General features: G+C 43.6%; 1 protein-coding gene across 11 annotated transcripts; it reads left to right on the top strand.

Annotated features, from left to right (window-relative positions):
• The first annotated feature begins 256 nt into the window (after window positions 1-256).
• LOC147611845 (cyclin-T1-3-like) lies at window positions 257-27,889 on the top strand. 11 transcript variants are annotated; one of them, XR_015263609.1, is made up of 7 exons: window positions 261-875; window positions 12,417-12,498; window positions 23,244-23,378; window positions 23,474-23,649; window positions 26,069-26,765; window positions 26,862-27,262; window positions 27,469-27,889. XR_015263609.1 is itself a non-coding variant. In XM_086783720.1 (6 exons), exons 1-6 carry the CDS (start codon window positions 454-456, stop codon window positions 27,501-27,503), a joined length of 1,002 nt encoding a protein of 333 aa, XP_086639846.1. In that variant the 5' UTR covers window positions 272-453; the 3' UTR covers window positions 27,504-27,889. The 11 variants fall into 11 exon arrangements, 2 of the variants coding, with proteins under 2 accessions (XP_086639847.1, XP_086639846.1); XR_015263606.1 differs by lacking the exons at window positions 26,069-26,765; window positions 27,469-27,889 and adding an exon at window positions 23,785-23,976 and having other exon boundaries at window positions 257-875; window positions 26,828-27,133; XR_015263605.1 differs by lacking the exon at window positions 27,469-27,889 and adding an exon at window positions 23,785-23,976 and having other exon boundaries at window positions 257-875; window positions 26,069-27,133.

Raw genomic sequence — 27,889 nt, 5'->3', positions numbered from 1 at the left:
TTCATATGAAGGTACAAAGTCAAAATCAACATTTCAAATACTAGATTATGCATTTTAGCTACCACATTCTATATTTCCATTTAAGATGCAATTCTAACATTTTTGCTTCTTGAAGCATGAATGCAAAGTCTGTATTTATTTATGGATCCACAAAACCAACCCCATGTGCACACCTGTTCCGGGGCCTTGTGTGTACACCTATAGGTTGGTCATAGAATGGACGGACAATCTGGCTTTACAGACTTGCCCGGCACTTTTCGGATGGGCCGTTTTGGGACAGCTCCTGACCCTCCATCGTACATCCGCCCGCCCAATAGTAGAAGCTTTTAAAGCCAACTTGGGAAAGTTCTTTTTGTCTACAACCAACACGGTCACCCCTTCTACCTGCAACCACTCAGAGGACGGGTATCTGCACGCCTCAAAGTTTCTTGTTCGGAGCTTTTGCTGATTTGAATGGCTGCAAGGGAAAGGCATCCTCTTCCTACGCCTCCCATTCCTCTCCATCTCTACCATCACGACCGTCATCAGCACCATCAACATCATCATCATCATCATCATCATCATCAACAGCAGCAGCAGCAGCAGCAGCAGTTTCTTCCTATGCTGCTACAATCTGGACAGCATCAAGACTCAACGGATGCAGCAGGAAGGTGCTGGCCGTTGATCGGATCCGCAGTAAGAATGGAAGCCCCTGGTTCTACTTCCTCTAGCAGCAGCAATAGCAGCTCTTCTGGCTTTTCCGAGATGTATTTTTCCCGAGAGGAAATTGACAGGTGCTCGCCATCCCGAAGGGACGGTATCGATGCGCAAGAGGAGAGCTTTCTCAGGCACTCTTATTGCTCATTTATCCAGAACCTCGGAATGAGGCTGCAACTGTGAGTACTTGCTCTGAATCATCAGAAAGAAAAATATGAATTTTCTTGGTAATTCTTTGAATTAGCTTTTGTACGGGGATAAATATAATTGTGTGTATATACATACGTACATACATATATGTGTGTGTTTATATACACATGTATGTGTGTGTGTGTCATACATATATATACATGTATATGCATGTATATGTGTGTGTATGTGCATGCACATTTATATGTATACATGTACCCATACATGTGTATTCATATATATGTATACATGTACACATACATATGTATTCATATATATAGATATGTACACACACATATGTATTCATACATATATCTGTAGATATAAGAATACACACATATATGCGCGCGCTTGTGTATGTGTATCTATCTACACACACACACACACACACACACACACACACACACACCAGGACTTGGACCTACTAAAGATCAATGTGAATTTCAGCAGTATACACCTGGCAAATGTGGCATCAGTCCAGATGAAGCTGTATTCCTTATTTTAGTTATAACTGTGGTGCTGTGCATGGCATGTAGAATTTGAACTGTGAGAAGAGCCTGATTGTGCTTTGAGTTTTGTTGTCATCAGGGTAGGCAAATATAGATCTCAAAAATCAAATGGATAAACAGAGTTCATGTTTTAGTAGGTTTTTATTACCATTTAAATGCATTTACTTCTCTTATAGATTAAAGTTTTCCATGTCAACAGCCAGTTCAAAATAAAAGGAGAAAAGATAGTTTGCTGTCTGACAGTTTTTGTCATGAATCTAATGCCCTAAGAACATAGCATCTCTGTTCTGAGCATTTGCGGGGTCTTAGAATTGCTCTTCTGGTCCCTGGTCAGCGTAGCCCCAAAGTAACAAGGCGCCCAGCTTTTTAGCTTTCTTTTTTGGCATAAAAGCCACTTATGGCTAAAGATGCCCGAAGTAACCTATGCACATGCTTCTTTAATGAAAAGCTGTGTGTTCCTGTAGTGCACTTATGCGCCCATGCTCTGTAATTTGGTTGAACACAATGCTAATAAATACACTTAAATACATTAAGATTTGATGGACACTTGCTCAAAATACAAGAAGTAAATTGCTGAATTGACAAGAGACACACAATGAGCCGGGTCGGCCAATACATTAAGATTTGATGGACGCTTGCTCAAAATACAAGAAGTAAATTGCTGAGTTGACAAGAGACACACAATGAGCCGGGTCGGCCGACCCGGCTCATTGTGTGTCTCTTGTCAACTCAGCAATTTACTTCTTGTATTTTGAGCAAGCGTCCAGTGTATTGATTAGCATTGTGTTCAACCAAGTAACATGCTCTCAGCCATATGTCAATCCCGCTGGCCATCTCTCACACACGTGGGTGTCTGCCATTGTACGACCAACTAAACGGCCTGTTACATAGACATCTGCCCATCGTTTGTGTGAAAACAGTGCTGACAGCACGTATAGAGCATGCCCAGCACGCTATTGTAACGTGCATCCCGCACTTGGATAAGGGCTCAATGCCCTTGCCTACTCATAGGGTAGCCTCTAGGGTCACCCTAGGCACCAGGTGCAGAGCGGGTAGCACGCACGTGCAAGTAGAGGTGCAGCATACGGACGGAGGCTTAGACCCCAACCCACTATGTGGGATAATGCATTGCCACATGGCAACGTGAGTGAGGAGGAGGGCAAGAATTCATTCCAACGACCTAATCGAATGTACCTTGTCTTTGTTGTTGTTGTTCTTCTCTCTCTCTCTCTCTCTCTCTCTCTCTCTCTCTCTCTCTCTTTTATTGTAAGCCTAGCGGGGCGTGCTATGGCAGATTCAATGCGGCGGTAGAGCTTCAATTCTTTTCGCTGCGCATAAAGAAGAGCCTGCATATGAGTAAGTTCAGTCCTTAAGGCTATGGACTCTTCTTCGTATATTTTCTCTTTGCCATGGGACGGCTGTCCCACATGTTCCTGTTCCCTAATGTGCACCACATGAGTTTGTTCTTCGTGTAAAGCATTGGAAGCATGCATTTCATTGTCCTCACCTCTTGTGTTAGCATCTCCAACATTCATTGTATGGCTGTCCATAGTGTTGTAAGTGTAGATATAGCTAGTGTTTGCAGCGATCGTCTTTCATGATAGAAGTGAGAGAACCGTATGCTCTGATACCAATGTAACTTGGTTGAACACAATGCTAATCAATACACTTAAATACACCAAGATTTAATGGACAACATGCTCAATACAAGAAGTAATTTGTTGAATTGACAAGAGACGCACAATGAGCCGGAACAGCTGGCCTCTCCCTCAAATAAAGTATCTTGATCTTGGGAGAATCAAGTACATAGTGTCGTGGACTACTTGAACTTGGACATAGAGCTTGGATATGGAACATAGAGCTTGGTCGTGGAGCATAGACATGGAGAACTTGGACGTAGAGCTTGGGCATGGAACTTGGACATGACCATGGAGAACTTGGACATGAACATGGAACTTAGACATATAGCTTGGACATGGATCTGGACTTGGACTTAATCTGATTTGGATTTGGATTCATTGGATTTGGATTTGGATATTAGATTTGGTACTAGCCCGGTGAGAGATACTTGTGGGTCATCCCCGTGGTGTGCTCGACATCAGAGATCTCGTGCCTTGACATCGACATCAACTTGGATATCCTACATCGGTATATCTATTTGTTTTGGATTTATTGATTGTATTGATCCTGGCCAGTGTGCATGTGGATTGTTCCTGAATAAATTCCTAAAAGGGGGCGGAGCCTATTCCCCGCTGAGTGTGGTGTATTGTGGAAGATCCCCATTCCCTTCTCTTTCCCTCCTCTCCCTATATCTTTATCTCTTGGACACGTGGTTGAGTCTGTCATGGCACGCCCTGCTGGGCTTACATGAATGACGATGATAGTATGGCTGATCATCTTACGAAGATCCAGGATCTTCGGGAGCAGCTGCTTAATATCGATGAGGTCATTTCTGAAAAGGAACTGGTTTCTAGGACACTATCATCTCTGCCAGAAACCTACTTCCACACATCGCTCACTCTATCTATGCGGGGAAACCCGAAACCAATCTTGTTTGAAGAGTTGGTTGGCTTGTTACTAAAGGAGGAGCAGAATAGGAAGAACAAATCTGGTAGGATGCGTGGTAGTGATGGGGCTTGTGTTGTCCAAGACAAGGGCAAAGGAAATTCCAAACATAGTTTTCAGCCAAAGGCTGATTCAGGACAGACAAAAGGCTAAAAATGATACAGGCAAGCCCAAGAAAAAGGGTAGATGTCACTACTGCAAGAAGCCAGGTCATTACTTGAATGAGTGCAGAAAAAGGCTTGCAAAGGAGAATAATAAGGAAAGTGGCATGGCTGTAGATTCTTCTTCGTCACTTGTAGGGAAAGATGACGCATCAGTACATCTTGTGCAGGAGGAATGGATTTTCCTTACTTGTTGCATCATTGGAGCATATGTCTCTCAGTGTCAATGAAAGACACGGGCAAGCGGGTAACATGTGCAAACAATTTTTCTCATCCAATTCAGGGTGTTGGTGAGGTGATCCTTACAACAACAGATGGTGTAGAATTATGTCTTCCAGGTGTATTGTATGTGCCAAGGCTTAAGACAAACTTGCTGTCCGTTTCCCTTTTTGCTAAAAGAGCATATGGAGTGAACTTTGAGAACGACAGATGCACAATGAAAGACCGTGAAGGTGGCTATACATTGGTCACTTCTGGCATGTTGTACCATGGGTTATATCAGCTTCGCAGGTTTGATAGGAGAGAGCATGATGCTCATGTGGTTACCACTCTTACACCTGCCATGTATGAGGCAAAATTGTGGCATGCCAGGTTTGGGCATGTAAATTATGGCAGTTTGATGCTATTGCAAAGGCATAAAATGGTACAGGATATACTCATGTAGAGCTGCCACCAAAACATGTATGTGAAGGATGTATATTGGGTAAGATGCACATAAATGCATTCCCAAAAGATGGATCAACAAGGAGTGTTCACACATCATTAATGATGGGCTGGACATTATTATTATTTTGGGCATGAACAGGTAGACAAAAGGAGGCGTCTAGAGGAAACTTGGGCTACAAGGTGGGAAAAGCACAAAAGTTGATATTTTGGGCACACCCAACCACTTTTGGCAAAAAGGAAAAGCCCAAGGCCAAAAGTAGGGGCTGGTTGACTTTATAAAAGCAAGGTAGGGGGGCTGTTTTTATCAGGAAGCGTTCACATCTCCTGGCTGGCGGCAGGCCTTTCCCTCTCTCTTCTCAGTACCGACCATACAACTGACCACTTGTGGTGGTACTCCTTGCACTGGCCATACAGTAGGCAGCCAGCTTATCGACTCTCTCTCTTTCCTGTGCGCTGGTTGTACACAGGCGGCTGCAGACTACTCAGTGCTGGTCGTACAGTGTTGGCCATACAGAAGACTACTGTTTTTCTCTTTATCAGTTCTGACTGTACAACGGGCAAGATTCACGGCTGATTTTGGGATTGTCTTGAGACAGTTTTGGACAGGCTTCGGTGCTGTTTTTATCTTGGCTCTAGAAAAAGAACATAAATATTTATGATTGTTCATGCATTTAATGTCACTAGCTTGGACATTTCCCAATGTTCTCACATATGGACGGGATCTAGAGAACACCAGGACACCCGAAACATCAATGAAGCACAACTTTGGGAATGGGAGGCTATCCAGTACAAGAACCAGGCCCCTGGAACTTGGTCATGGCACCCGAAATAGGACACTGGACATAGAGATGACCAATTCTCGCATGGGAAACATGCCCGCCAAGCCCCGAAGGCAAAAGGAAGGATTTGATGCAGAAACAGGCTCTTATATGGATGTCCACACTCACTCAGTGTGTGGGAGGACAAGTTATAAGTTGGGCATTGTCACTAGCCTGGACATTTCCTAGTATGAAAGGTGTCTGGTGGACTCCAGGATGTCTAAATATTTGGAAAGTACAAGCTTTGGGAATGGGAAATTATCCTAGAATACGAAGGACCACGCTGCTAAAGTTTAGGAGAGTTGCTATTTTTGGCCCGACTCCGATGGAAATTCTGTTCGCGTCATTACATCTGGAATTGAGCAGATACCAAGAGTTGGTAAAGTGCCTATGACAGAATGTCTACCAGTTGGGATATTTTTAGAGTTAAGGCAAGAAAGTGGACTAAAGTGAGACAAGTGGCCTGACACTTGTTAGAAAGTGGATCAAAGTGAGACAAGTGGCCTCACACTTGTCACTTCAGCTATTGTGTGGCTCTCCACTTGTCATTGTAGCCTTCTCTTGCCATTTTAGCTCGTGGGAGGCCCAAATCTATAAATTGGAGCCCTCTCTCTTCATTTAGAGAGGCTCTCTTGCTGCACACTAGCCTCTACCACCGTTACAGGCTGCCCTAATGATGGCTACTCTCTTTCTCTCTCTCTTGAAGGCTGCCCATGAAGAATACCGGCTGTTGGGGACTGTTTTGGAGGCTTCCATCGCGAAGAAATACTGAAGGCAAGGGTATTTAATCATTTATTATGATTTCTAGCCATTGTACTAGTTGTACCAGGCCTTGTACTTGCTGTACCAGCCACTGTAATGGTTGTACAAGCCCTTGTACCTGCTGTACCAGCCACCGTACTGGCTGCACCAGCCCTTGTACTTGTTGTACTTGCTGTACCATCCATTGTACCGGTTGTACCAGCCACTGTACTTGTTGTACCAACCATTGTACATGTTGTACCGGCTGAATGGAGAGTTGTACTTGCTGTACCAGCTCTATTGCATGAAGACCCGTGATTTTTGGTTAAGAATCAGTACCCACACAGAGGTATATGGATTTTATTGTTGGCTCGGCATTTCTACAGCCTATGTTCCGGCTTGGTAGCCTCGTGTTGGGCTGTGTTATGGCATTTGTATATGGATAATCTGGCATCTCCCGTGGGGAGAGTAAGGCCCTCAAAGCTTGTACATGAAATTATTCTCCTTGGGTAATAAAATACTCCAAGGGGGGGGGGGGGGGTCGGCTCATTCCGGCCTCTATGCGGTGTCACACGTGCAAGCTCCATTTTCAGCATTTGTGGATGTTTTATCGCTTTTATATTTTATGCAAAGTGATGGATATGTGTTAAGGCTGTGGTTATGTTTAAATGTTTTAATATGCATTGATGGTATCAACAAGTGTGTCAAAGGTCCTAGTCCCCCGGGCGGCGCCGCGAGTTACATTGGTATTAGAGCATAGGCTTTCTTGGAAGCGGAGGCTTCCTTCTATCAATAAGGAAGAGAAAAGATCTCAAGTGGGGACCACACTTACCATCATTGCTGTTAAGCATGGCCAGCCTCTTCATAGCTTATGAAGCAAGAGCATGAGCAGTAGACAGCTTGTTGATCTAAGGATTTATGAATTCACAAAATTTTATCTTGGAAGTGTGGAGTTGGCTTTATGTACACACGTTTAGCACTCTTTCCATATGGATATTGTGGATTATATTATCAAGCTTATAGGCAAGCTATATGGAGATATATCTCGGGATATCTTAAGGATATGGTGAGGAGATATTTCTTTTGGCTTCACGACCAACCTGGCAAACAAAAGCTAAGTATACTTTGAGTTTGCAAAGTTAGTGCTTTTGCTATGAAGTGTTTTTGATGTTCACTAACCCTTGTATAGCCATGCAAGGAGAAAGGTGGTGTTGTTTGCCTTGAGATGGTTTCAGGGAAACATTGTTTATGGCTCCCTTTGTTGGGATGGATTATATCTATGGAGATTTCTTTCTTGGACGAGATTTATATAGATATTGGGCTTCACAAGCAATTTCTATGGACGAATCTGTCCGAGTTTATAGAGAAGAAATCTTTGGATATCTCATGGATATGATGCTTTTATGGATAAAGTCCACCTCTACTCCAAGGTGTGTGGTCAGCACGGAGTATGCGGTAAGAGTTATGGTATACAGGTCTATGGATTCCTGGACTTCTTTTATAGGGATTTGGATCTATCCTCAGGTTTATGGATTATTCTTTTTGGCTCCCTTTATTTGGGATGCATTGGACTTATGAAACTCACGGTTCACATACCCTGTGTAGTGTTCTCTTGTTCTACGTGCTCTCCTGAAGATTGTTTCTACCATGTGAGGGTGGAACAATAGAGAGCAGATGGAAGGGAACATGGGCACTTCAGAGGGTAGTGTCAAGCACAACATACCCTGTGTAGTGTTCTCTTGTCCTACGTGCTCTCTTGAAGATTGTTTCTACCTTGTATGGGTGGAACAATAGAGAGCAGATGGAAGGGAACATGGGCACTTAAGAGGGTAGAGTGAGTTGGTGGCCGAAATGCCTATAAACTATGTGCAACACAAATGCTTATGGAACACCAGGCTATTTATGCCTGCGAGTGATTGTTTTATCTTGTTACTTGAGCCCACCTCTCATCCAAGGTGTGTGGTCAGAGTACCAACACGGAGTGCAAGTGGTAAAGTGGACATGATACCTGGTTGGCGAGGGACTTATGTGTACGCCAAGAGTCATGTGGATTGGCACATGTTTGTGTGCTTTGAGCTTGGATTATGATATCTGGACTTATGGGACTGATTTGTCTCGCCCATTTACTTGGGACATGATTATGATATCTGGACTTATTGGAATCACTATCTCCCCATACAGAGGCCAAGAGGTTCATTGTTCATCTCACCATGCATGTGGATTCATGTTGGGATTGTGAGAGGACAATTCAATGAACACTCCACCATACACGTGGATTCGTGTTGTGATTGTGGAGTGAATGTTTCATTGTTTCCACACCATGCTTGTTGATCAGAGTTGGGATTGTATGGGAGAACATGGGAACTGTTGGGATTGGGAGAAAGGATTGCCCGAACTATGGAGAACTAGTTTTTCTGTCACCATGGTTTGTCCTCTTGAATGGCACCAGTTTGTGTGTATAGCACATGTTTATGTGCGAGGCACTAGTTTCTTGTGCATTGCACTTATTTAAGTGTCTTAGCACCTGGTTGGTGATTTTCATTGGCATATGATTATCTCATTGATATTGGTAATTGAGACACAATTGGCTCTTATGCGTGTGTCTAGCATATCTTCCACGGAATTCTCACCCATTTATTTTGGGACATGATTTTGATATTGGTATTATGGAGACTTATTTAGTCTCATCCATTTCTTTGGGACATGGATTCTTCAGTTATATTAATTTTTGAGACTGTCTCGTCTCGCCCACTCGATGGGACATGATTATATCTTGAATATATGGCTTGAAGCTTAAAGTTGCGGATAACTTTTAAGAAGTTGGAGAGGATGTCACCAGCCTGGACATTTCCCAGTATGAAAGGGGTCTTGTGGACTCCAGGATGTCTAAATATTTGGAAAGTACAAGCTTTGGGAATGGGAGATTATCCTAGAATACAAAGGACCACACTCCTAAAATTTAGGAGAGTTGCTATTTTTGGCCCGACTCCGATGGAAATTCTGTTCGCGTCATTACATCTGGAATTGAGCAGATACCAAGAGTTGGCAAAGTGCCTATGACAGAATGTCTACCAGCTGGGATATTTTTAGAGATAAGGCAAGAAAGTGGACTAAAGTGAGACAAGTGGCCTGACACTTGTTAGAAAGTGGATCAAAGTGAGACAAGTGGCCTCACACTTGTCACTTCAGCTATTGTGTGGCTCTCCACTTGTCATTGTAGCCTTCTCTTGCCATTTTAGCTCATGGGAGGCCCAAATCTATAAATTGGAGCCCTCTCTCTTCATTTAGAGAGGCTCTCTTGCTACACACTAGCCTCTACCACCGTTACAGGCTGCCCTAATGATGGCTACTCTCTTTCTCTCTCTCTTGAAGGCTGTCCATGAAGAATACCGGCTGTTGGGGACTGTTTTGGAGGCTTCCATCGCGAAGAAATATTGAAGGCAAGGGTATTTAATCATTTATTATGATTTCTAGCCATTGTACTAGTTGTACTAGTCCTTGTACTTGCTGTACCAGCCACTGTAATGGTTGTACAAGCCCTTGTACCTGCTGTACCAACAACCACTGTACTGGCTATACTAGCCCTTGTACTTGTTGTACCACCCATTGTACCGGTTGTACCAACCAGTGTACTTGCTGTACCAGCCACTGTACCTATTGTACCGGCTGAATGGAGAGTTGTAGTTGTTGTACCAGCTCTATTGCATGAAGACCCATGGTTTTTGGGGAAGAACCAGTACCCACACGGAGGTATATGGATTATATTGTTGGCTCGGCATTTCTACAGCCTATGTTCCAGCTTGGTAGCCTCATGTTGGGCTGTGTTATGGCATTTGTATATGGATAATCCGGCATCTCTCGTGGGGAGAGTAAGGCCCTCAAAGCTTGTACATAAAATTATTCTCCTTGGGTAATAAAATACTCCAAGGGGGGGGTCGGCCCATTCCGGCCTCTATGCGGTGTCACATGTGCAAGCTCCATTTTCAGCATTTGTGGATGTTTTATCGCTTTTATGTTTTATGCAAAGTGATGATGGATATGTGTTAAGGCTGTGTCTATGTTTAAATGTTTTAATATGTATTGATGGTATCAACAAGTGTGTCAAAGGCCCTAGTCCCCCTGGCGGCGCCGTGAGTTACAGGCACCTCTGGTTTTAAAGGCATTCACACTCAATTAAAAGAGGCTGGCCCAGGACAAGTTTACAGCAAGAAAAGCAAGAAAATTAATGTGGGCTTCAATTTGGGCGAAAACACAAATGTCGACTTGCATTTATATGTGGCAACACATCATTATTTCAGCATTTGTCTTAGCCTAAGGTGTAAACATTAAAAATCGATCACCACCTTCTTCCTTGGCTGGAACAACTTGTGCATCATGTTCATACAGCCCTGCATTGTTTTATTTAGCCATACTGCCGTCCATACTAATATGTACCTGCTTTTCATCTTTTGTACTTGCTGTACGTGCTGAAACATCATGTGTACCCTCTGTACAAGCACCTGTACGACCCGCTGATCACCCTGTACTTGCTGTACCGCCTGGAGTACCTGCTGTACTGGCTGTACCAGTTAATGTACGAGTTGTTCCAGCACTTTTACCAGCTGTATTGGTTCTTGTACTTGAACTTGCTGTACTAGTGATTGTACCTGCTGTACCAGCTTCTAAATCTGCAGTAGCAGCCTTCGTACCTGCTGTACCATCCATTATACCGGCTGTTGGGCACTCTTTACACGCTTTGGGCACCCAATTTCCTGTAAGAAGCTGCAGCTTGGTTGATGAACAGGCTATGCCACATGTGTTTATGAGTTAATAAGCAAGCAACATGTGACATGTCCACTGATGTTGGGCTTTAGCAAAAGCCAGTTGTGCATATGCGCATATTTGTATTTTCTTTGATATGTTTGGGCAAGTATTGGTCGCCTTGTGGTATACACTCATCAACGTTGTACTCAAATAAATCTGCTATCTCCAGATAGGGACATAAGAGGCCCACCAGGCTTGTACCCATAAAATACCCCTTGGCAATATAAAATTCCAAAGAGGGGGGGGGGGGGTCGGCCGTTTCCTGTGCCAATGTGGTGTCCTTGTGCAGTATCTCTTCTAATTTCTAAACTTTTGTGTGGTAATTGGCTGTGGCCATCATTAAAAAGTCCAATTACATTAATAATTAAGTGTGCAACCCTCTTGCTTTTGTCACATTGGTATCAGAGCCAAGCTTCCTCCTAGCTAAGTTGGAAGATGGCCTTGACTTGGGCACATTGATTATTAGTGTGATTAAAACATGGCTTACCAGTCCATTGGATTGTTCAATTATCTGGTGATGCTCTTTTGGTTGACCAACCTTTAGCAAGATGCCCGAATATTTTAGCCGTTTTTGAGACGTTTTGTCATTGTGTTTCTTGACGACATCTGGGTCTCAAGTAAAGTCCAAGGAGGAGCATCATGATCATTGGGAGTTGGCCATACGGGTGATTTAGGCAAACTGGAAGAAAAGGGTTCTGTACATTGCCCTGAGAGGAGTAAGAGACCAGGGGTACCCTCCAACAATGGCTGATTTTTGGTCTCATTATTATTGTGTTGTTTGACAGCTGCCAATTCCTAGGGCCTTGTCCCAACTTTTATGCTTCCTCATTTGTCTCCAGTAAGCCTATTCACCACATTGGAAGTTCTAAATTACACATTTCACCACCTCAAAGGTTCAAGAATTGTATCAGCTGTGCAGCTTTGCTGCAATAACTGGAGTGAATGGAGGGAATTTTGTAGATTGCACAAGCAAACGGTCATCACTAGCTACTTTGTAGCAGTATTGCCTATTGATGCCACAGTTCTTAATTTTTCAATTAAAGACTTGCTAAAGCATTTATGCCACAGTTCTTAATTTTTCAATTAAAGACTTGCTAAAGCATTTATGCCACAGTTCTTAGGTGGTGCATGTGTAAATTATTTCATTTACATATACTCAGGCGCATACGTATGTTTGTGTGCATATGGAGTATAAATTTTTAAAATATAGCCAAGAGCATCTTCTTTTTATTGTTTTGACTAATGGTAATTTTTTTCCCTCTTTTCAGACCTCAGACAACAATAGCAACAGCTATGGTGCTTTGTCATCGCTTCTTTCTCCGACGATCACATGCTGCCTATGATAGATTTGTATGTTTTCTTATTTTTTATCATGTCCAATCATTAGTCATGTTTCTCTCATTGTAGGGTGTGGCTTTTTTAAAGCCAATGTTTTACTCTTGTACTTTTTACGGAAGGGGTGGCCTTGCTAGTACAAATCGTATACTGCTGTCTATTTGGTTGTGGGAGGTTAAGTGGGTTGTGCATCACTTGTGATGGAATTGATGGTCTGAAGCCCGTTGACTATATCCTTGTGAATTTTAGATTACTCCCTTTTGTATTGAGTTTGGTTTATGTGTGTGCACGTGGACTAGAACATTGAAGAACCAAATTTTAGATTACTCCCTTTTGTATTGAGTGTGGTTTATGTGTGTGCATGCACGTGAACTAGAACATTGAAGAACCAAATTTCTTTTATTCTCTCTCTCTCTCTCTCTCTCTCTCTCTCTCTCTCTCTCTCATGAATATGCACGACAAGGGAGGTCGAGACGGAGGAGCATTACATGTTCAGATGTCCATCTTACTATGAGATTCGGGTGAGATTTCATTTTCTCTTCTCATGGGTTATGCATTATGAGGACTAGAGATGTTTGAGTCCACACCTACTGGAGCTTTGGTGCCACCGGGAGACCATGCTTAGATAGCACCTAGGGAGTCAGCCAACGAGATGCCTCTCAGCAGACTTCTTCAGATTGTACTCACCCACAACAGAGAGTACAATCCAAGCTATACAGGGTCCGAGGAATCATACAGGTCAGAGACTACACCCCATTTGCTTGCGGCACCTGCGGCGTCACTACTAAGAGACAACAATCCCTCCAGAGAGCCTGATGCCTCTGCATCTTGAGACTTGGGCCTACAGTCTATTAGCAGCATATCCATGACATTCTCCGCCGCCATGGAGAGGTCACTCCACGGCAAGGGACGCTATCATAGCTCTACACTCGCTTATGGAGGAGGATGGTACTATCATGAGATGAGGAGATCTGAATATCTTTTGTACGACATGTACATGGTAATGGTATTAGGGTTAGCATAGAAGCAAGAGCTATGGGGGATGGAAGATATCCATGTTGTGCTTGTGCACTGAGAGAGAGAGAGAGAGAGAGAGAGAGAGAGAGAGAGAGCTATACACTTAGTACATTAAAAGTACTAAGTGTACTATGTACTATAACTTATGGGCTTGTACACACTATAAGGGTGGGCATAGTGCCTTTACCCCAACACTAACGTCTACTAGAGGCCGAACTCGACCTATGAGACAAATCAATGTACAACTGTCAATGTCTTTTGGATGACCAGAAAAAAAAAGGACAAAATGAACATGAAATAAACTATGAAAGTACTGAGCCCTCTTTCCGGGCCTGTAGGACTCTCGGTATGCATGTTTTCCTGTGTTCTATTTGCATCCTTGTAAGGTCGTCATCCAAATAGATGGGATCTCCCTGTAATCCTTGTAGAATCAAACCACACACATGCACACACGTGCACACACGCACACCAAACCTGTATCTGCATCCACACACGTGTACAAACTTACACATGCATATACAGGATTAAACATAATCACGCTTAAGAAAAAAAGTAAAATACTCAGTCTTGTAACATACCCCCCTCTTAAAACAAAGCAATCGTCCTCGATTGTTCATTCAAAGGATCTGCCAAACTGAAACAAAACCTAAGAGACCAATAAGAAAGCTATGTCCTGCCAACTGAAACAGAACATCTGAATAACATAAATCAAGAGCATCCACCTCGGGAATAGTCATGTCTCCCTGGATGCTTTACCTGCTCCGCTCATGGCCATCCCACAGGACCCACAATCAGCAGTACAGGAAAGGCACATAAAGGTACGAAGCCCAAGGCATCCTTTTCTTGTCCTTCTCCTAGTCCACCTTGCCACTTCTGCACGTTATGCTCCAAATCTTGGTTCTATTGATCTTTTTTTGGCTGCCCCTTCCTGACTAGCGTCAGGATATGTCCATGGGCAAACATGCACATGACAATCCATGAATCAAACCATGTGACTAGTACACATATATCATAGAAATCCCATAGCTGATATACTGTCAGTTCAGTATCTCGGGTGTGCTGATAAGAACACCAAGCGACTTCCAGATCTCATCCAAGTGAACTCTGTGACAAAGGAGCGGAGTCACCCCCCTCCTGAGTAACAAGTAGTACTCCAGAATCCACAGCCGAACCTGTTGAAGCACTTTATAAGGTAGGCTCCAAACCAAAAGCCTCGAGGTAAAGTTGTAGTATCCTCGGTGAATCTGCCAAGTCACCCTCCTCCATCCACTTCGAATCCATAGGTGAATAGTTCACAAACTTCACTAGATATCGACGTGAAACTTTTCCTCTGACTTTTCTTTCTTTATGTGCCTTTCCTGTAATGCTGATCGCTGATCGTGGGTCCTGTGGGATGGCCATGAGCGGAGCAGGTAAAGCATCCAGGGGGACATGACTATTCACGAGGTGGATGCTCTTGATTTATGTTATTCAGATGTTCTGTTTTAGTTGGCAAGACATAGCTTTCTTATTGGTCTCTTAGGTTTTGTTTCAGTTTGGCAGATCCTTTGAATGAACAATCGAGGACGATTGCTTTGTTTTAAGAGGGGGGTATGTTACAGGACTGAGTATTTTACCTCTTTTTCTTAAGCTTTGTGATTATGTTTAATCCTGTATATGCATGTGTAAGTTTGTACACGTGTGCAGGTACGGCTGGCTGCATAGGCTAGACTGCAGCTGACATGGCAGGCACAGGCGCACGTGTCGCTAGCTCTAGGCGCTGCCATGTAGGCGACTGGTGGTACGGGCACCCACATAGGCGGGTATGCGCTCTCAAGCAAAAGAGAGAGGCGAAGAGAAGGCGATGGGCAGCAAAATGAAAACGTGCCAGCGCAAGGAAAAACGCGCCGAAGAGAGAAGCATCAGGCAGCTATGTGGATCTTCAAAAAAGATTTAAGAAAAACGCTAAGCGCCACACGTGTAAAATTTTTTTATTTTTTTTAAAAAAAAGAGAGGGAAAAGCTATTCGAAGAGATTTTAATAAAAGCTCTTGTAGTAGTTTTTTTCCTAAGGGGGAGAAGCATAGCTTTTTATCCCAAAATTTGTATAAAAAGGGGGCCAAGGCTCTTGTATCCCACAAGACAAACTGGGTGAAAGACTTTAGGAGATCTCCTCCACGTGAATCAAGGAGGCATCTTCACGGGAATTGTACAAGGGCTACATCGACCTCGAGTGATAAATAAATACCTGCGGGGGCGCCACGCTTTGGGGCCAATTGGTCTTTTGTGCAGGAGCACTCTAGCTCCACTTATTCTTTTTCTTCTTCTTCCAAGTTCATTATTCCAGTGCGTAAAGAGTTTTAAGTGTGTTCACCGCCCGTCAAATTTTTGAAGGCCGGTTTCACTACCATATGGTGTTGCATTTCCCATAGCCTGGTTGGCCCTCTAGAGGCCCATCTCAGCCAAGTCAATTTCTGACAACATAATGGCATCTCCCTGGAAGTGATATGTCCGCACTTGTTTCCCTTTTGTCTGTGCATTAAAGTCTCCTAATAGGAGGACCTCTCCTTGTTGGGAGAACTTTGCAATGTGTGCAAATAATGGCGCATACGGAGTCTCCCCTTTCTCTGTCAACTTGCATGCATATTCTGATTTCTCTGGTGGAAAGTAGCATACTACAATATGCATCACTCTCAAGCCAGGCTTGGCTAATCGCATCCAGATAAAGCGAGCCTCCTCATCGTGTCTAACCATTGTGAGCATGCCTCTCAAATAAGGGCGAAACAAGCATGCCACTCCTCCCGAGCCACGCATGCCCCTAGTGGTGTGTGTTTGTCCTTTGAAAGTTGATTCTCATGTGTAACCCCCCACTTTGGGTAGCCCTCTCTCAGGGCTTTGATGTGTTTCTGTGTAGAAGATAGTATCCCTATCTCTGTGAGTCTCTTTGAAGCCTCTTGTGTCTGACCATAGAGCTCCATTGCAATTCTGTACTCCCATCCTCAAGGCATATGTGGTCTCATAGACCCCGCACCGTCATGTGGAGTGTTTATCCGTGATGATGACTCGGTCATCACGATAAACGCCCCATTTTCGTGCCTTGTGGGCGTCCATAACTCGGCTTTCCTGCGCTCCACCTGTTGTGGGGTGAGGTCATCTCCAAGGGAGGGAGAGAGAGAGAGAGAGAGAGAGAGAGAGAGAGAGAGAGAGAGAACAAAGCTGTAGAGAGAATATGTTGCACAACCCAATGAGACACTTGATTAGATATGATTTTTTGGGAAAGATGCACTGCAAACCATGGAGCTGTTAGAGTTGAAAACAAATTACAGCTCATACATAGTGATGTATGTGGTCCGATGCAGACATAGTGATGTACGGAGTTGTTAGAGGTGAAATAAATCACAGCTCATACATAGGGATGTATGTGGTCGATTGCGGACACCATCCATGGGGGCATCTTTACTTTGTCACATTCATTGATGACTACTCAAGGTTTGCTTGGGTATACCCTTTGAAAGCAAAAGTAAATGTGTTAACATGCTTTCAATACTTTGTGCCAATGGCTGAAAATGTCTGGCATAAGGTACATACACTCCGCTTAGATAGAGGGGGAGAATACATGTCTAATGCATTCAAGGATTATTTGCTTGAGAAGGGCATCAAACGTCAGTGCATTATGCCTTATATAACCACAACAGAATGATGGAGTTGAGAAAAAGAACATGTATTTCATGGGGATGACAAGATGTATGGTGAAACCACAGAAGTTGCCTCAATACTTTTTGGATGGAAGCCATCGTGTGTGCAACCCATGTGTTGAACACGTGCTCAACAAAACCTTTTAAGACCATAACACCTGTCACCAGGACGCCAATTGGATAGACGTTCACACAACGGTTTTTTAGGGAGCAAACGCAGCAAACCTTTTTCCATGAGAGGCATCACACCAGAAAGCCAGGCATCATTAATCATGCGCAGTAAAACAAGGCTCAAATCATCCCAAAACTCAGCAAAGAACTCAATTGTAAGCCCATCCCATGCTGGGGATTTGAAGCGACCCAATCGGGCCAAGGCAGCTATCAACTCCTCAACAAATTTGCCTCATCCGCGGAGAGAATAGGATGCACTCTGCGTAAGAACACATCACGTGCTTCAATTTCATCTGAGGTGGAGGGTCCAAGAGCAGCAAACAAATCAGAAAAATACTATTGGATAACACCATGAAGCTGCCGCTTATTGTCGGTCTAAGTCCCATCATGTTGTGGCACCCTATGAAGGGAATGCATACATCGGGAAGTGTGGAGGCTTTTGAAAAAAGTCTTATTAGAGGAGCAGCCTTTATCCTGCAATGTTTTTTGACGTGAATGGACTTGCCATTTGTGGAGTTTATGGTTATCATTGTCAGCCAAGCAATGATGCGTGGATTGAAGGCAGGATTGCTCAGCAGCAGAAAGGGCACGTTGCTGACTAAGATCTGTAAGTTGCTCACCGGAGTTTGTAAGCCTCCCATGTAGCATTTGCCATAGTCTCGGATAATATCCTGCATGCCCATGGAAAAACGATCCCATGCCGAGTCGGCATCAACAGACACATGTAAAACAAGGCGATCAATGAGTCCATGTACCATTAACTGGAAGCATTGGTGCTTGAGATAACTATTATTAACCAACAAGAGCCTCTTGCAAGGCAGTGGCACACCCTGCGGTGGGAGACCAAAATGCAACGTCAACAGACCAAGACATGATCTGACAAGCGCATCGAGAAATCCAAGCTCATTGCGTAGGTAAAAGCATCAAACTGCACTGCATTCAACATGTATCATTGGTCCAATTGAGCCCAATAGCTAGTGAGAGCATTGTGATGGAAAGTATAGCGAGTGCATAAGATGTAGTCATAAATCACAAGCGTGCAAGGAATCAAGCATACAACCCCAAGCGTGACGTTCCCTTAAGAGCACATGAGATCGATGCATACTATTGTCCCTCGGATCAGGTGCATTATTAAAATCCCCGCAAAGAAAAGCATGTCCCATCCAAGGGTAGGGTGTCAAACGGTGCCACATTGCAGCTCGCATAGCAGAAGTTTGCGAGGCATAAACCGAGGCAAACTCATAAATCTCCCCATTAAGAATACATTGAACAACAAGGAAACGGTCCTACGGATCATTGTACGCAACATGTGGCTACAACTCGTGATGTACAAGCATAGCAACACTTGAGAAAGTAGAAGAATCAGCATAGAAAGTTCGAAACCCAGCAAAATATCCTTCACGGCCCGCCAAGGAGTGTTGATTGTGCTCCTGCAAACACACTATATGCGGCTTAGTGCTATTAATGTAGTCTCACACTAGCCTCCATTTATTTACATGGGAGAGGGCCTTTACATTGTACGTAATGCATTTGAGCGGTATATACATATGTACAAACTTCAAGAAAGTACCACCACTCAACTCTCAACTTGCATGGTTGCACTAGGCTGGGCCGTGACTAACTGCTCATCAACATTAGCAAGTTTTGGAAGGTCAGAAATAGGGGCATCAACAGAAACATGAGTACCCGATAATGGATGCAAGGAATCAGCTCCACGACCACTGTTGACCAAAGTCACCCCACCCCAAATCCATCATCAGGCATAGACTCCGAGGAAGTAGGAGGAGTTTCGGTCCAATTCCTATTGACCTCTTACTTGGCTTTAAGTGGTTTCTTTGGCAGTTGCCAATCCGACGAAGCAGCAGCCTTAACTGCACCATTCCCCTTGTCCCAAGTCTTGACTGGCGGGGTAGACACTCTAGCTTTGCCTCTCTTAGTTGCTGTGGGTGGCGAGGCAGCTGAGGGACGAGACTTAATTGCACCATTCCCCTTGTCCCAATCTTGACTGGCGGGGTAGACACTTTAGCTTTCCCTCTCTTAGTTACTGTGGGTGGCGAGGCAGCCGAGGGACGAGACTTAGGTGCAGAAGAGGGCCCGGAAAGAGGAGGGTCTACCAGCCGGACGGTAGCCCAAACTTTCCACATTGGAGTCTGCAAAATTTCCCTCCTGAGAGGGCATACCAGGCATATCAATTTGAAATACCACATGGGGAGGAGTGGCTTTATCTGTGTCCCACAGCACTAAAAAACGATTAACATTGCCATTTGAAGGAGGTGGACATATAACTTTCCCTAGTGCTTCGGCTAAGAATGGTAATGCAGGTTTGCAATACAAAGGCAAGTCTAACACCTCCACCCAAATTGGGCATTTGTGCCTGACATAGTCACAGGGGACGGAGGGGACGGATCCTTGGAAACGGGGGACGCCGTCCCGGGAACACTCTGGGATGGGGACGGACGGACGTCCCCAGCTGGGCGTCCCTCACAAGGGACGGCGTTCCAGGGACGGATCCAAGAGGGGACGGTTGCATGGGAACGCCTGCAGGTTACTGTTTGGGCAATGGTCACATTTTTGACCTTTTCTTTTGGCCGTTTGGGGGGGGCTTTTCATGGGCCTTTAGCCTTGGCCCATAGGCCTTGAGCCTTTGAGGCTTTGGGCCTTTCTCTTGCCCCATAGGCCTTGAGCCTTTGAGGCTTTGGGCCTTGGTCTTTCTCTGCCTTGAGCCTTTGAGGCTTTGGGCCTTGGTCTTTCTCTTGCCTCCCTCCCTATAAGAAGACACACACACACACTCCCTCACACTTCAAGCTTTAGCTTCACACACACACACACTCTCTCTCCCTCAAGCGGCAAGCGGCAAGCCTCAAGGGCCAAGGTCTCAAGTTTCAAGCTCTCACACAAGCAAGCTGTAGCCTCTCAAGACACACTCTCTCCCTCTCACACACTCTCTCTCAAGCTTCACACACACACACACACCCCCACCCATCCTCACACTCAAGTTCTCCCTCAACTTTCAAGGCTCAAGCCTCACTCTCACTCTCTCTCTCTCTCTCTCTCTCTCTCTCAAGCTATCAAGTGACAAGGAGGCATCCATCATCCATGGCATCCTCCTCGTGGCAGTGGCTCTTCAAGTTCCAACTACCCGTAGAAGGACGACGGGATAGACATGGTGGGATGAGGTCAATCACACCCCGTCCCCTCATGGAGGTGGTGCACAGCCATGGACATGCAAGCTTTGCCCGTATAGGCGAGTGGGTGGTACTGACAAAGTAATTTTTAAGTGCGTTCCTACCCCGTCCCTGTTCCCTACATATGGCCGTCCCCCGTCCCGTCCCCCGTTACCGTCCCCCGTCCCTTGTGACTATGGTGTCTGATAAGATTTTGATAATCCTTGGTTGGCATCCAAGGAAAAACATGCACCAATTGGCAACCATAAAACAAGGGAGACTTCTCCAAAAGCATTTGCTTATATGGTGGCTCAGTAAAAATAACCTCTTAAAAACCACGGGCAGCTTTGTAACAGCCTGCAACAAAGCATCCTTTAAGCAAAGACTTAATCCACTATGCAACATCCCCCGCATCAGGCATGCGGCTTGGAAAGATCAGCACAACTGCTTGCTGTGCCAAACTCATTACTGGAGCATACAAGACCTGTCCCCGGATAGAATTGCGAAAGGCCATCTTGCTGAATTTCAGAAAACCCTTCTTGTAAATTACAATTGGCTATTGTGCTTGTATTATGGTTTATTGCTGTTAGTGAGTATATGGCAACACCAATTGGAAGTATGGATGATTATCATGGACTTCCTTTATGGATTCTTGCCTCTTATGAGCCTCCTTGTGGAGATATGATTTTGCATTGGTCAATTTCAGCCTGACCAGTGTGTTGTCTATTATGGACTGGCATTGTGGATTTTTGGATTTATTTTTTGGGAATACGGATCCAGCTATAGGTTTATGGCTTGGCATTATGAACTCCTGTTTTTTTTTTTTGGGGAGAATGGATCTGTCTTGTGGAGATGTGACTTTTCTTTGGTCACTCTTAGGGAGACCAATCCTCTATCTAATGTTTTGTGGAAGTTGAGGACTCTTGAATTATGCAGATTTTGATGGTCTTGGATCTCTGGATTATGCAAGAAGTTATTGATTATATGACACTCCTCTTAGAGCTAAGGAAAACTGTTTTTCAAAGAGGGGTGATGTCACCATCTTCGGAATTTACAAGCATTTGGTAGTACTTTACTGATTTTTGAAGATTTATGACATTTGGATAAGCTTTGGGAATGGGAGATTATCCAGGCTTGAGTTCCTGCCACCCAGGACATCATTCAGGACGCCTAGGAACAAGACTTAGGCTTTTGAACTAAGCAGGTCGTTTGCCCTACAAGTTATTGGATTGTTTCGAAGGCCAATTGTGTGGAAAGCAGGCTTAAGACAGGTTCTTGGAGCGTGTTCACATTATTATTAATGAGGGAGGACACGTTTATTAATGAAGGCCAGGCAATTTAAACTTTGGGTCCCTTGCGAGTAAAATCATTCACACTTATTATTATTTGGGGTGCCCAGGAAGCTTGGACATTGCACAAATATTATGGTTTTTGACTAGGCTGGTCTACGGCTAGGTTGATTCTAGGAGGCATAAATCGATCATTACTGCTACTGATTAGCATCAGTGTAGTTGCATTGCTAAAGCCAGACTAGTTACATCTTTTGGGAACATAACAATTGTGTTGCAAAACTATTGGAAGCTACGGGTTTGTAGAGTTGGGAACAGTTTGGCCACTGTCGGCCCTGTTAAAGTCTTGCTTGTTGGGCCAGCAGTGTTAAATGATCATACACGCAGCTCTAAGGATATTGAAGCCCCATTATGCCCCTGAATTTTCATTTTCTAGATGAATGGATGTGGGCATCACAGCTGAGTAACTGAAAAAGTAGTGATTTCAGCAAAGGATGATCCCATTCATCATATATTTCATAATATTTCATGAGATTCCTGATGTATTGCAGTCCCTTGCAATAGTGGCACCCATATTTTCATTAAAATCTTTTTAATAAAGAGCTTTATCTGCCATGCTTTATGCTGTCCTTCTACATCTTCTTGACATCTGGCTGCTTCTTCTCACACTCTTTTCCTTTGCCTTTTTGACTTTCGAGCTTGGTTAACTGTATCCTTGCCCTTTCCCTGGCCTTTTTCCTGTGTGCTCACATTGCAAACTTGTTCTCTGCTGGATTTAGTGAATCCATTCCTAGGATCACTGCGCATTGTACTGAGCTTAAATGGAGAGTAGAGTATCTCTGTCACTGTCAGATCGTCTTAAGCTCATCGTACTTTGACGAGTCCTGGACCTTTTGATGGCTGCCTGTTGCCCTTGATTGGAGAGTGAAATGCCAGCTGGCTTCTCTAGCTGCTGTGGATTGGGAACCTTTGATGGCTACCCCCTCTCATGCTGGTTTTCCAGAGCTGTCTAAGGGTCAACTGCACTGAGGGTATGAATTACCGTCAGGATGTGATCCTTTGTGGTGGTTACCAAAGCACAATGTAGACTGGAGATCTAAAATGGATGACAGATGTGGAGGTGTACCATTACTGGTATCCTGTTTACATTCATTGTCAGGCAGTGGCGGCCATATATACTGTATAGTCTACTTGCTTAAGTGCAGTTGCACCAATGTGGTGAAGAAAATGGCCACGCATCAGGTGTACTCCAGAATAAAGAACCTTTAGTCGCACATTGGATTTTTTTGGTTCTGATTTCATGTGGGGTGTTGGGTGTTCGGCGAATCAGGTTTGAAGGGAGCAATGCTTCTTCTTATTGTATATTGTAGAGTTGAATGGTTTGTGAGTACATGTTTTTAATGATGGGTAACTAGTTTTCTTACACTGTGTCTGTCTGTGTGACAGGTCATAGCCACTAGCTGTTTGTTTTTGGCTGCTAAGTCAGAGGAAACTCCCCGACCGCTTGACAGCATGGTCCTTATTTCATATGAGATGTGTCACAGACAAGAACTGGCTAAATATCATTTCAGGATGCCAAACGTAATACTCTTTTGCATTGTGTATGAACCTAGTATGTATTAAGCCAAATGGATTCTGCTGTGTCACTGAAAACATTTTATTTGTGTCTTTCTCAGGACTGGTTTGAACAATTCAAGGATCAAATCTTGGAAGCTGAACAACTTCTCCTAACTGCATTGGACTTTGAGCTCACAGTTGAGCATCCATACAAGCCGTTGATGACAGTCTTTAATGAAAATGGACTTGCACAAAGTGCTCTTTTCCATGTGGCATGGAACCTTGTGAATGACGGGTAAGAGAGTTATATTTCTTGCATGCATGTGCAAACAGCCCTCTTTTCTGTTGTATTGCATTGAAGGTGCAGGACAATGACAGATTTTCCATCCTGATTGTTGTGATGCGAGATATTTTGAAGTGCATGAAACAGGTGGTCTGGTTTTATTATTTTGGTGGCAAAGCGGAAATTAAACTCATGTCATCAAAATGGATGTCTTTGCACACGTGGGAGCTTGATCAAAGATGCGTGGCATGTTTTATTTGGCAGTCAACTCCATGCTGACATGGCATAGTTGGCGGTGGCTGACTACGCCATGTCAGTGCCTTATCATTGCTAAGAGAGGTAGGCAAATACTTTGTGGTTTCAGTGAGTGCAGTAACAAATCACATATATGTGCGAATCTTCACATTATTCAACAGAAGATTTTCAGAATTAGGCTAGTTCTGCTAGTCCCTTGTTATGAAGCCATGTGCTGGCTTTGAAAAATTAAATACCCAAGGAGCTTGTTTTGCTAACTTGTGGGGGCTGGAGTAGTGATATATGGTATGAGCAGCTGAGGCTCAAGAACTAAAAAGTTTTGCATTTAAGCAGTTGGCTTGTAAGAGTCAGGAAATCAGGAAAGTGTGAGGGATGGGGGTAGTAAATTAAAATGAGTCTAAAAAAAGTGGAACGGATGAAGATAGTTATAGTGAAGCTTACATTCAAATCACTTCTTTTTAAAATAGGGACTTCTATAAAGTAATAATTTGATTGAATACTTTTCTGCCAATACAGAAACCATGAGTAAGGGTCTATATTGACATGATTCCTGCCTGCTAAAAGGGGAGATCTCACACTCTCGTCAGTTCTCCCCTGTCCAACCCCTGCTCCTCCTATGGGCAGGGGAGTTGTACGCGCAGACCCTAAATTCCAGTTTGGTGTTTTAAAGAGAGGAAACAAAGGAGGTGCTTAAAGTGTAGGTGTGAAATCTGCGAAAGTGATTTTTGTGCTTGTAAAGCAGTTAATCTCAAGAAATTGAGGGCTTGTCACATCACCAAAACAGCAAAAGGTGTGTGCTCATTAAAGTGCTTTGCTCTATTGATAGAGGCAATGAAGTTTCTTTGACTTGCTATCAAGATTAGACTACTGCAAATGTCGACTAACATAGTAAAAGTGAGGTGGTAGCACTAGCATGTGCTTGTGTGATGGTATCATACTTGTACGATTGGTGAAGCAAACGTTTGCTAATGTATGGTAAAGCGGCGTATGAAACTGGCCTATCATTCTTGCCCTTTTTTAATAAAAAATTTGAGACTTTCTTGCTGAAAGTGACACCGTGGCTGGTCTGCACCCAGTAGGTACTAGGCTCGGGCTGTAAAGAACCTGGGCCTCAGGTTGGGCAAGGGGCACTATACTATGAAAAAGCCGTACACTGGAGCAATGTACTGCAGATACTTATTAGTACATATAGTACACAGTATGTACTATGTACATTCAAGTTTTCAGCCTTCAACTTTCAAGTTTCAAGTTTCAGCCTTCAAGTTTCAAATTGTCAATATTTTCAAGTCCCAACTCCCACATGCATATATAGCCCCAAATTTATGGCCACGTATGAAACTCCACCAGGAGCTCAATCATACTTTATCATACCTATCAGTCTCCCTAGCGTATGGCAGTATGAAATGTATGATATGAACTATGCGTGACAGAGGCCATAACTTTTCTGGAGATGTAGGTGGGTGTTGAGGGGAGGCCTGGAGAGTTTCCTTTCTAGAGCCTTGGTTAAGGTAAGCTGTTACAATGTTTCTTTCTGTTGTTTTTGAAATTGGGGAGAGCTCTCATGGTGACTAACAAAAAGCGAGAAGTTTAGAACTGGAAAAAAGCCATTTTGATGAGCTTGTTTAATTAAAATGAGAGCATACATCCCTGATTCTTCTATGGAGTTGGATGGTTCAAACTCCAAAAGCAGAGCTTTAGTTTTTTCTTTGAGTGGAAGATACACGACTGCCAATGAATAATGTCAAATAGCTTCATCGAATCTCCCGTGATTTTTGGCATGGCTCTCATGCCTCTGTGAAGTACTCTATATCAGTGATGCCTCGTCAATTGTAGACAATGGTGGTACCAAGATGAGAGTCTCTAGTGGGTCTTTATGCTGGAGGTCTTTGTACTTTGTCTATTATCTTATCCATGTAGGTGCACTGCATTACACATACACGCAGTGTTGCTTATTGTGTTTATGAAGGCTGACAGATAGTTACATGTAGGTAGGTTGTAATTTATGCTCCTGCTGTGGTTTTTAGCTGGCCATGTCTCCTAATTGTCTCTGTTTTGTGAATATCTGAAGTCACGAGTTTTAGAACTCGGGGATTTAAAACTTTTCTTACTCTATTCAAGTCAATGCTACTATCTTTTAAGTGGCTGGTGATCAAAGTTTTGTTTTGTTTTCTGGTAGATTGCTGGTTATACTGCTGAAAATGAGCCAGTTCTGCCTTAACAGCATGCTTGGGTAGCATCAAAGTTGCAATTTTATTCAGTCTCTTAGGAGACAACATACCCAATTTTACATCTTCTTGCAGCAGGAGATAGTTGCAAAGATGTCAAGTCAAAGTAGAAGATTATTTGGTGCTAGGATTACGTGGTTTGTGTGGCTAGGCACAATGCTTGGGAACTTGCAAATCAAAGATCAATCTCTGCACTTGAGTTTTCCACGATGCTAATTCTTTTTCCTTACTCTCTCCTGCAAACCCCTCTTCTTTGTCATCGCCATCACGAGCTCTTTGCCTTCCCCTCCCTTCTCTTTTGACTTCGTGTGTTGAAGGTTTTGTAATGGCAATTTTGCTTTTTATTGGCCAGCCCCTACTTACAGTTTTGTTCTGATGACCATTAACACAGCTGCATATGTTGAGCACAGTGACATTTACAAGTAACACAGGCCTACTGCCTACGGCCCTAGAGAGGGAATGATACACACAGACAGACACACACATGGCATTTCTCATAAAAGTAATATGATGCTATTCGAAGTCAAGCCAGATAATAGCAAACCACGTATGGGGTGGGTTAGCTTGGGTACTTTCCATGTGTTGTGGGCCTCTCAAGTGGCGGCTGGTTTACGCTAGTTTTTAAGAATTATAGCAGTGCTCATTTCTGTAAGTACTCCCATCTTGAAAGTTTTGTGCTTTTCAAAAGTAACTCTTTCTTGAGTGTGCAGTTTATCACTTCAGCCTAATTTTGATGGATCTTAGGATATCATTCTCTTGTTGCTGTGAGAAGATCTCTTGCCATTTGAAGAAAAATAAGGACAGTTTCTGTTCATATAGTACTTGAAGAAGTGCGATAGCAGCTTGTTGAAAGTGTGCTCTCATGCAGATTGCAACCTTTCTTGTAATCATTGTCTTCTTTTAGAAAATTGAGTTGTTCTAGGTGACTTGGGGTATTCTGCCCTTCATGTACATATCTTCACAAAATGAAATAAAGCAGTGGAGAGGTTGCAGGCTTCGCAGCTCTCTCTGGCTTCAGTTTAAACCTCACCACATTGCTGCTGGAGCTGTCTTTCTTGCGGCCCGGTTTCTGAATATTGACTTGCTATCCAACGGCGCTCCTGGGTGGTGGCAGGACTTCCAAACAACTCCAGCTATCTTGGATAGTAAGTATACACGGCCTCAGAACACCAGAAATACATAGATTTTAACTGTTCTTTTTGTGCATCACATACATGCAAAAACGTTACCATTTGGTATACTTGTGTGAAATACATAGATTTTAACTGTTCTGTCTGTGCATCACATACATGCAAAAACGTTATCATTTGGTATACTAGCGTAATCAGTGCTAACAGATGTTGTGTGACAGATGTTGTGCGACAGATGCTGGAGCTTTATGGATGAATTTTAGCACGCCATCTGTTGACACTCTTGGAGAATGTCCTTGTTCCAGCTTCCATGTGGCATGCAATTCTGATAAATATACCGATGCTTAATTGGAGTAAGTGGTGCTGGTCACTTTGTTATTTCTGTTAGTTGTACCAAAAGTGGTCTACCAAGAGAATGAGACCTTCAGCTACTTGCACTCTGAATGGATTAGAAGTGCATGCAACCTAAGGTATGGCTTTAGCCAAGGTAAAAATCATCCAACCCAAAATATGGCTTTAGCTAAGGTCAAAGGCATTTTAAGGGTTTTGAGAAGCCTATGCTGCGCTGTTGTATGCCAATTGAATGCTTAGTTTTCCTTCACTTTTTCTAATGATCAAAATAAGTGGCTCGCATTTTGAGAA

The sequence above is a fragment of the Cibotium barometz genome, chromosome 46 (genome assembly GCF_041138505.1).
Source record: "Cibotium barometz isolate CiBa-2024 chromosome 46, ASM4113850v1, whole genome shotgun sequence".
NCBI lineage: Eukaryota > Viridiplantae > Streptophyta > Polypodiopsida > Cyatheales > Cibotiaceae > Cibotium > Cibotium barometz.
This window is presented reverse-complemented; position numbering and strand designations above follow the sequence as displayed.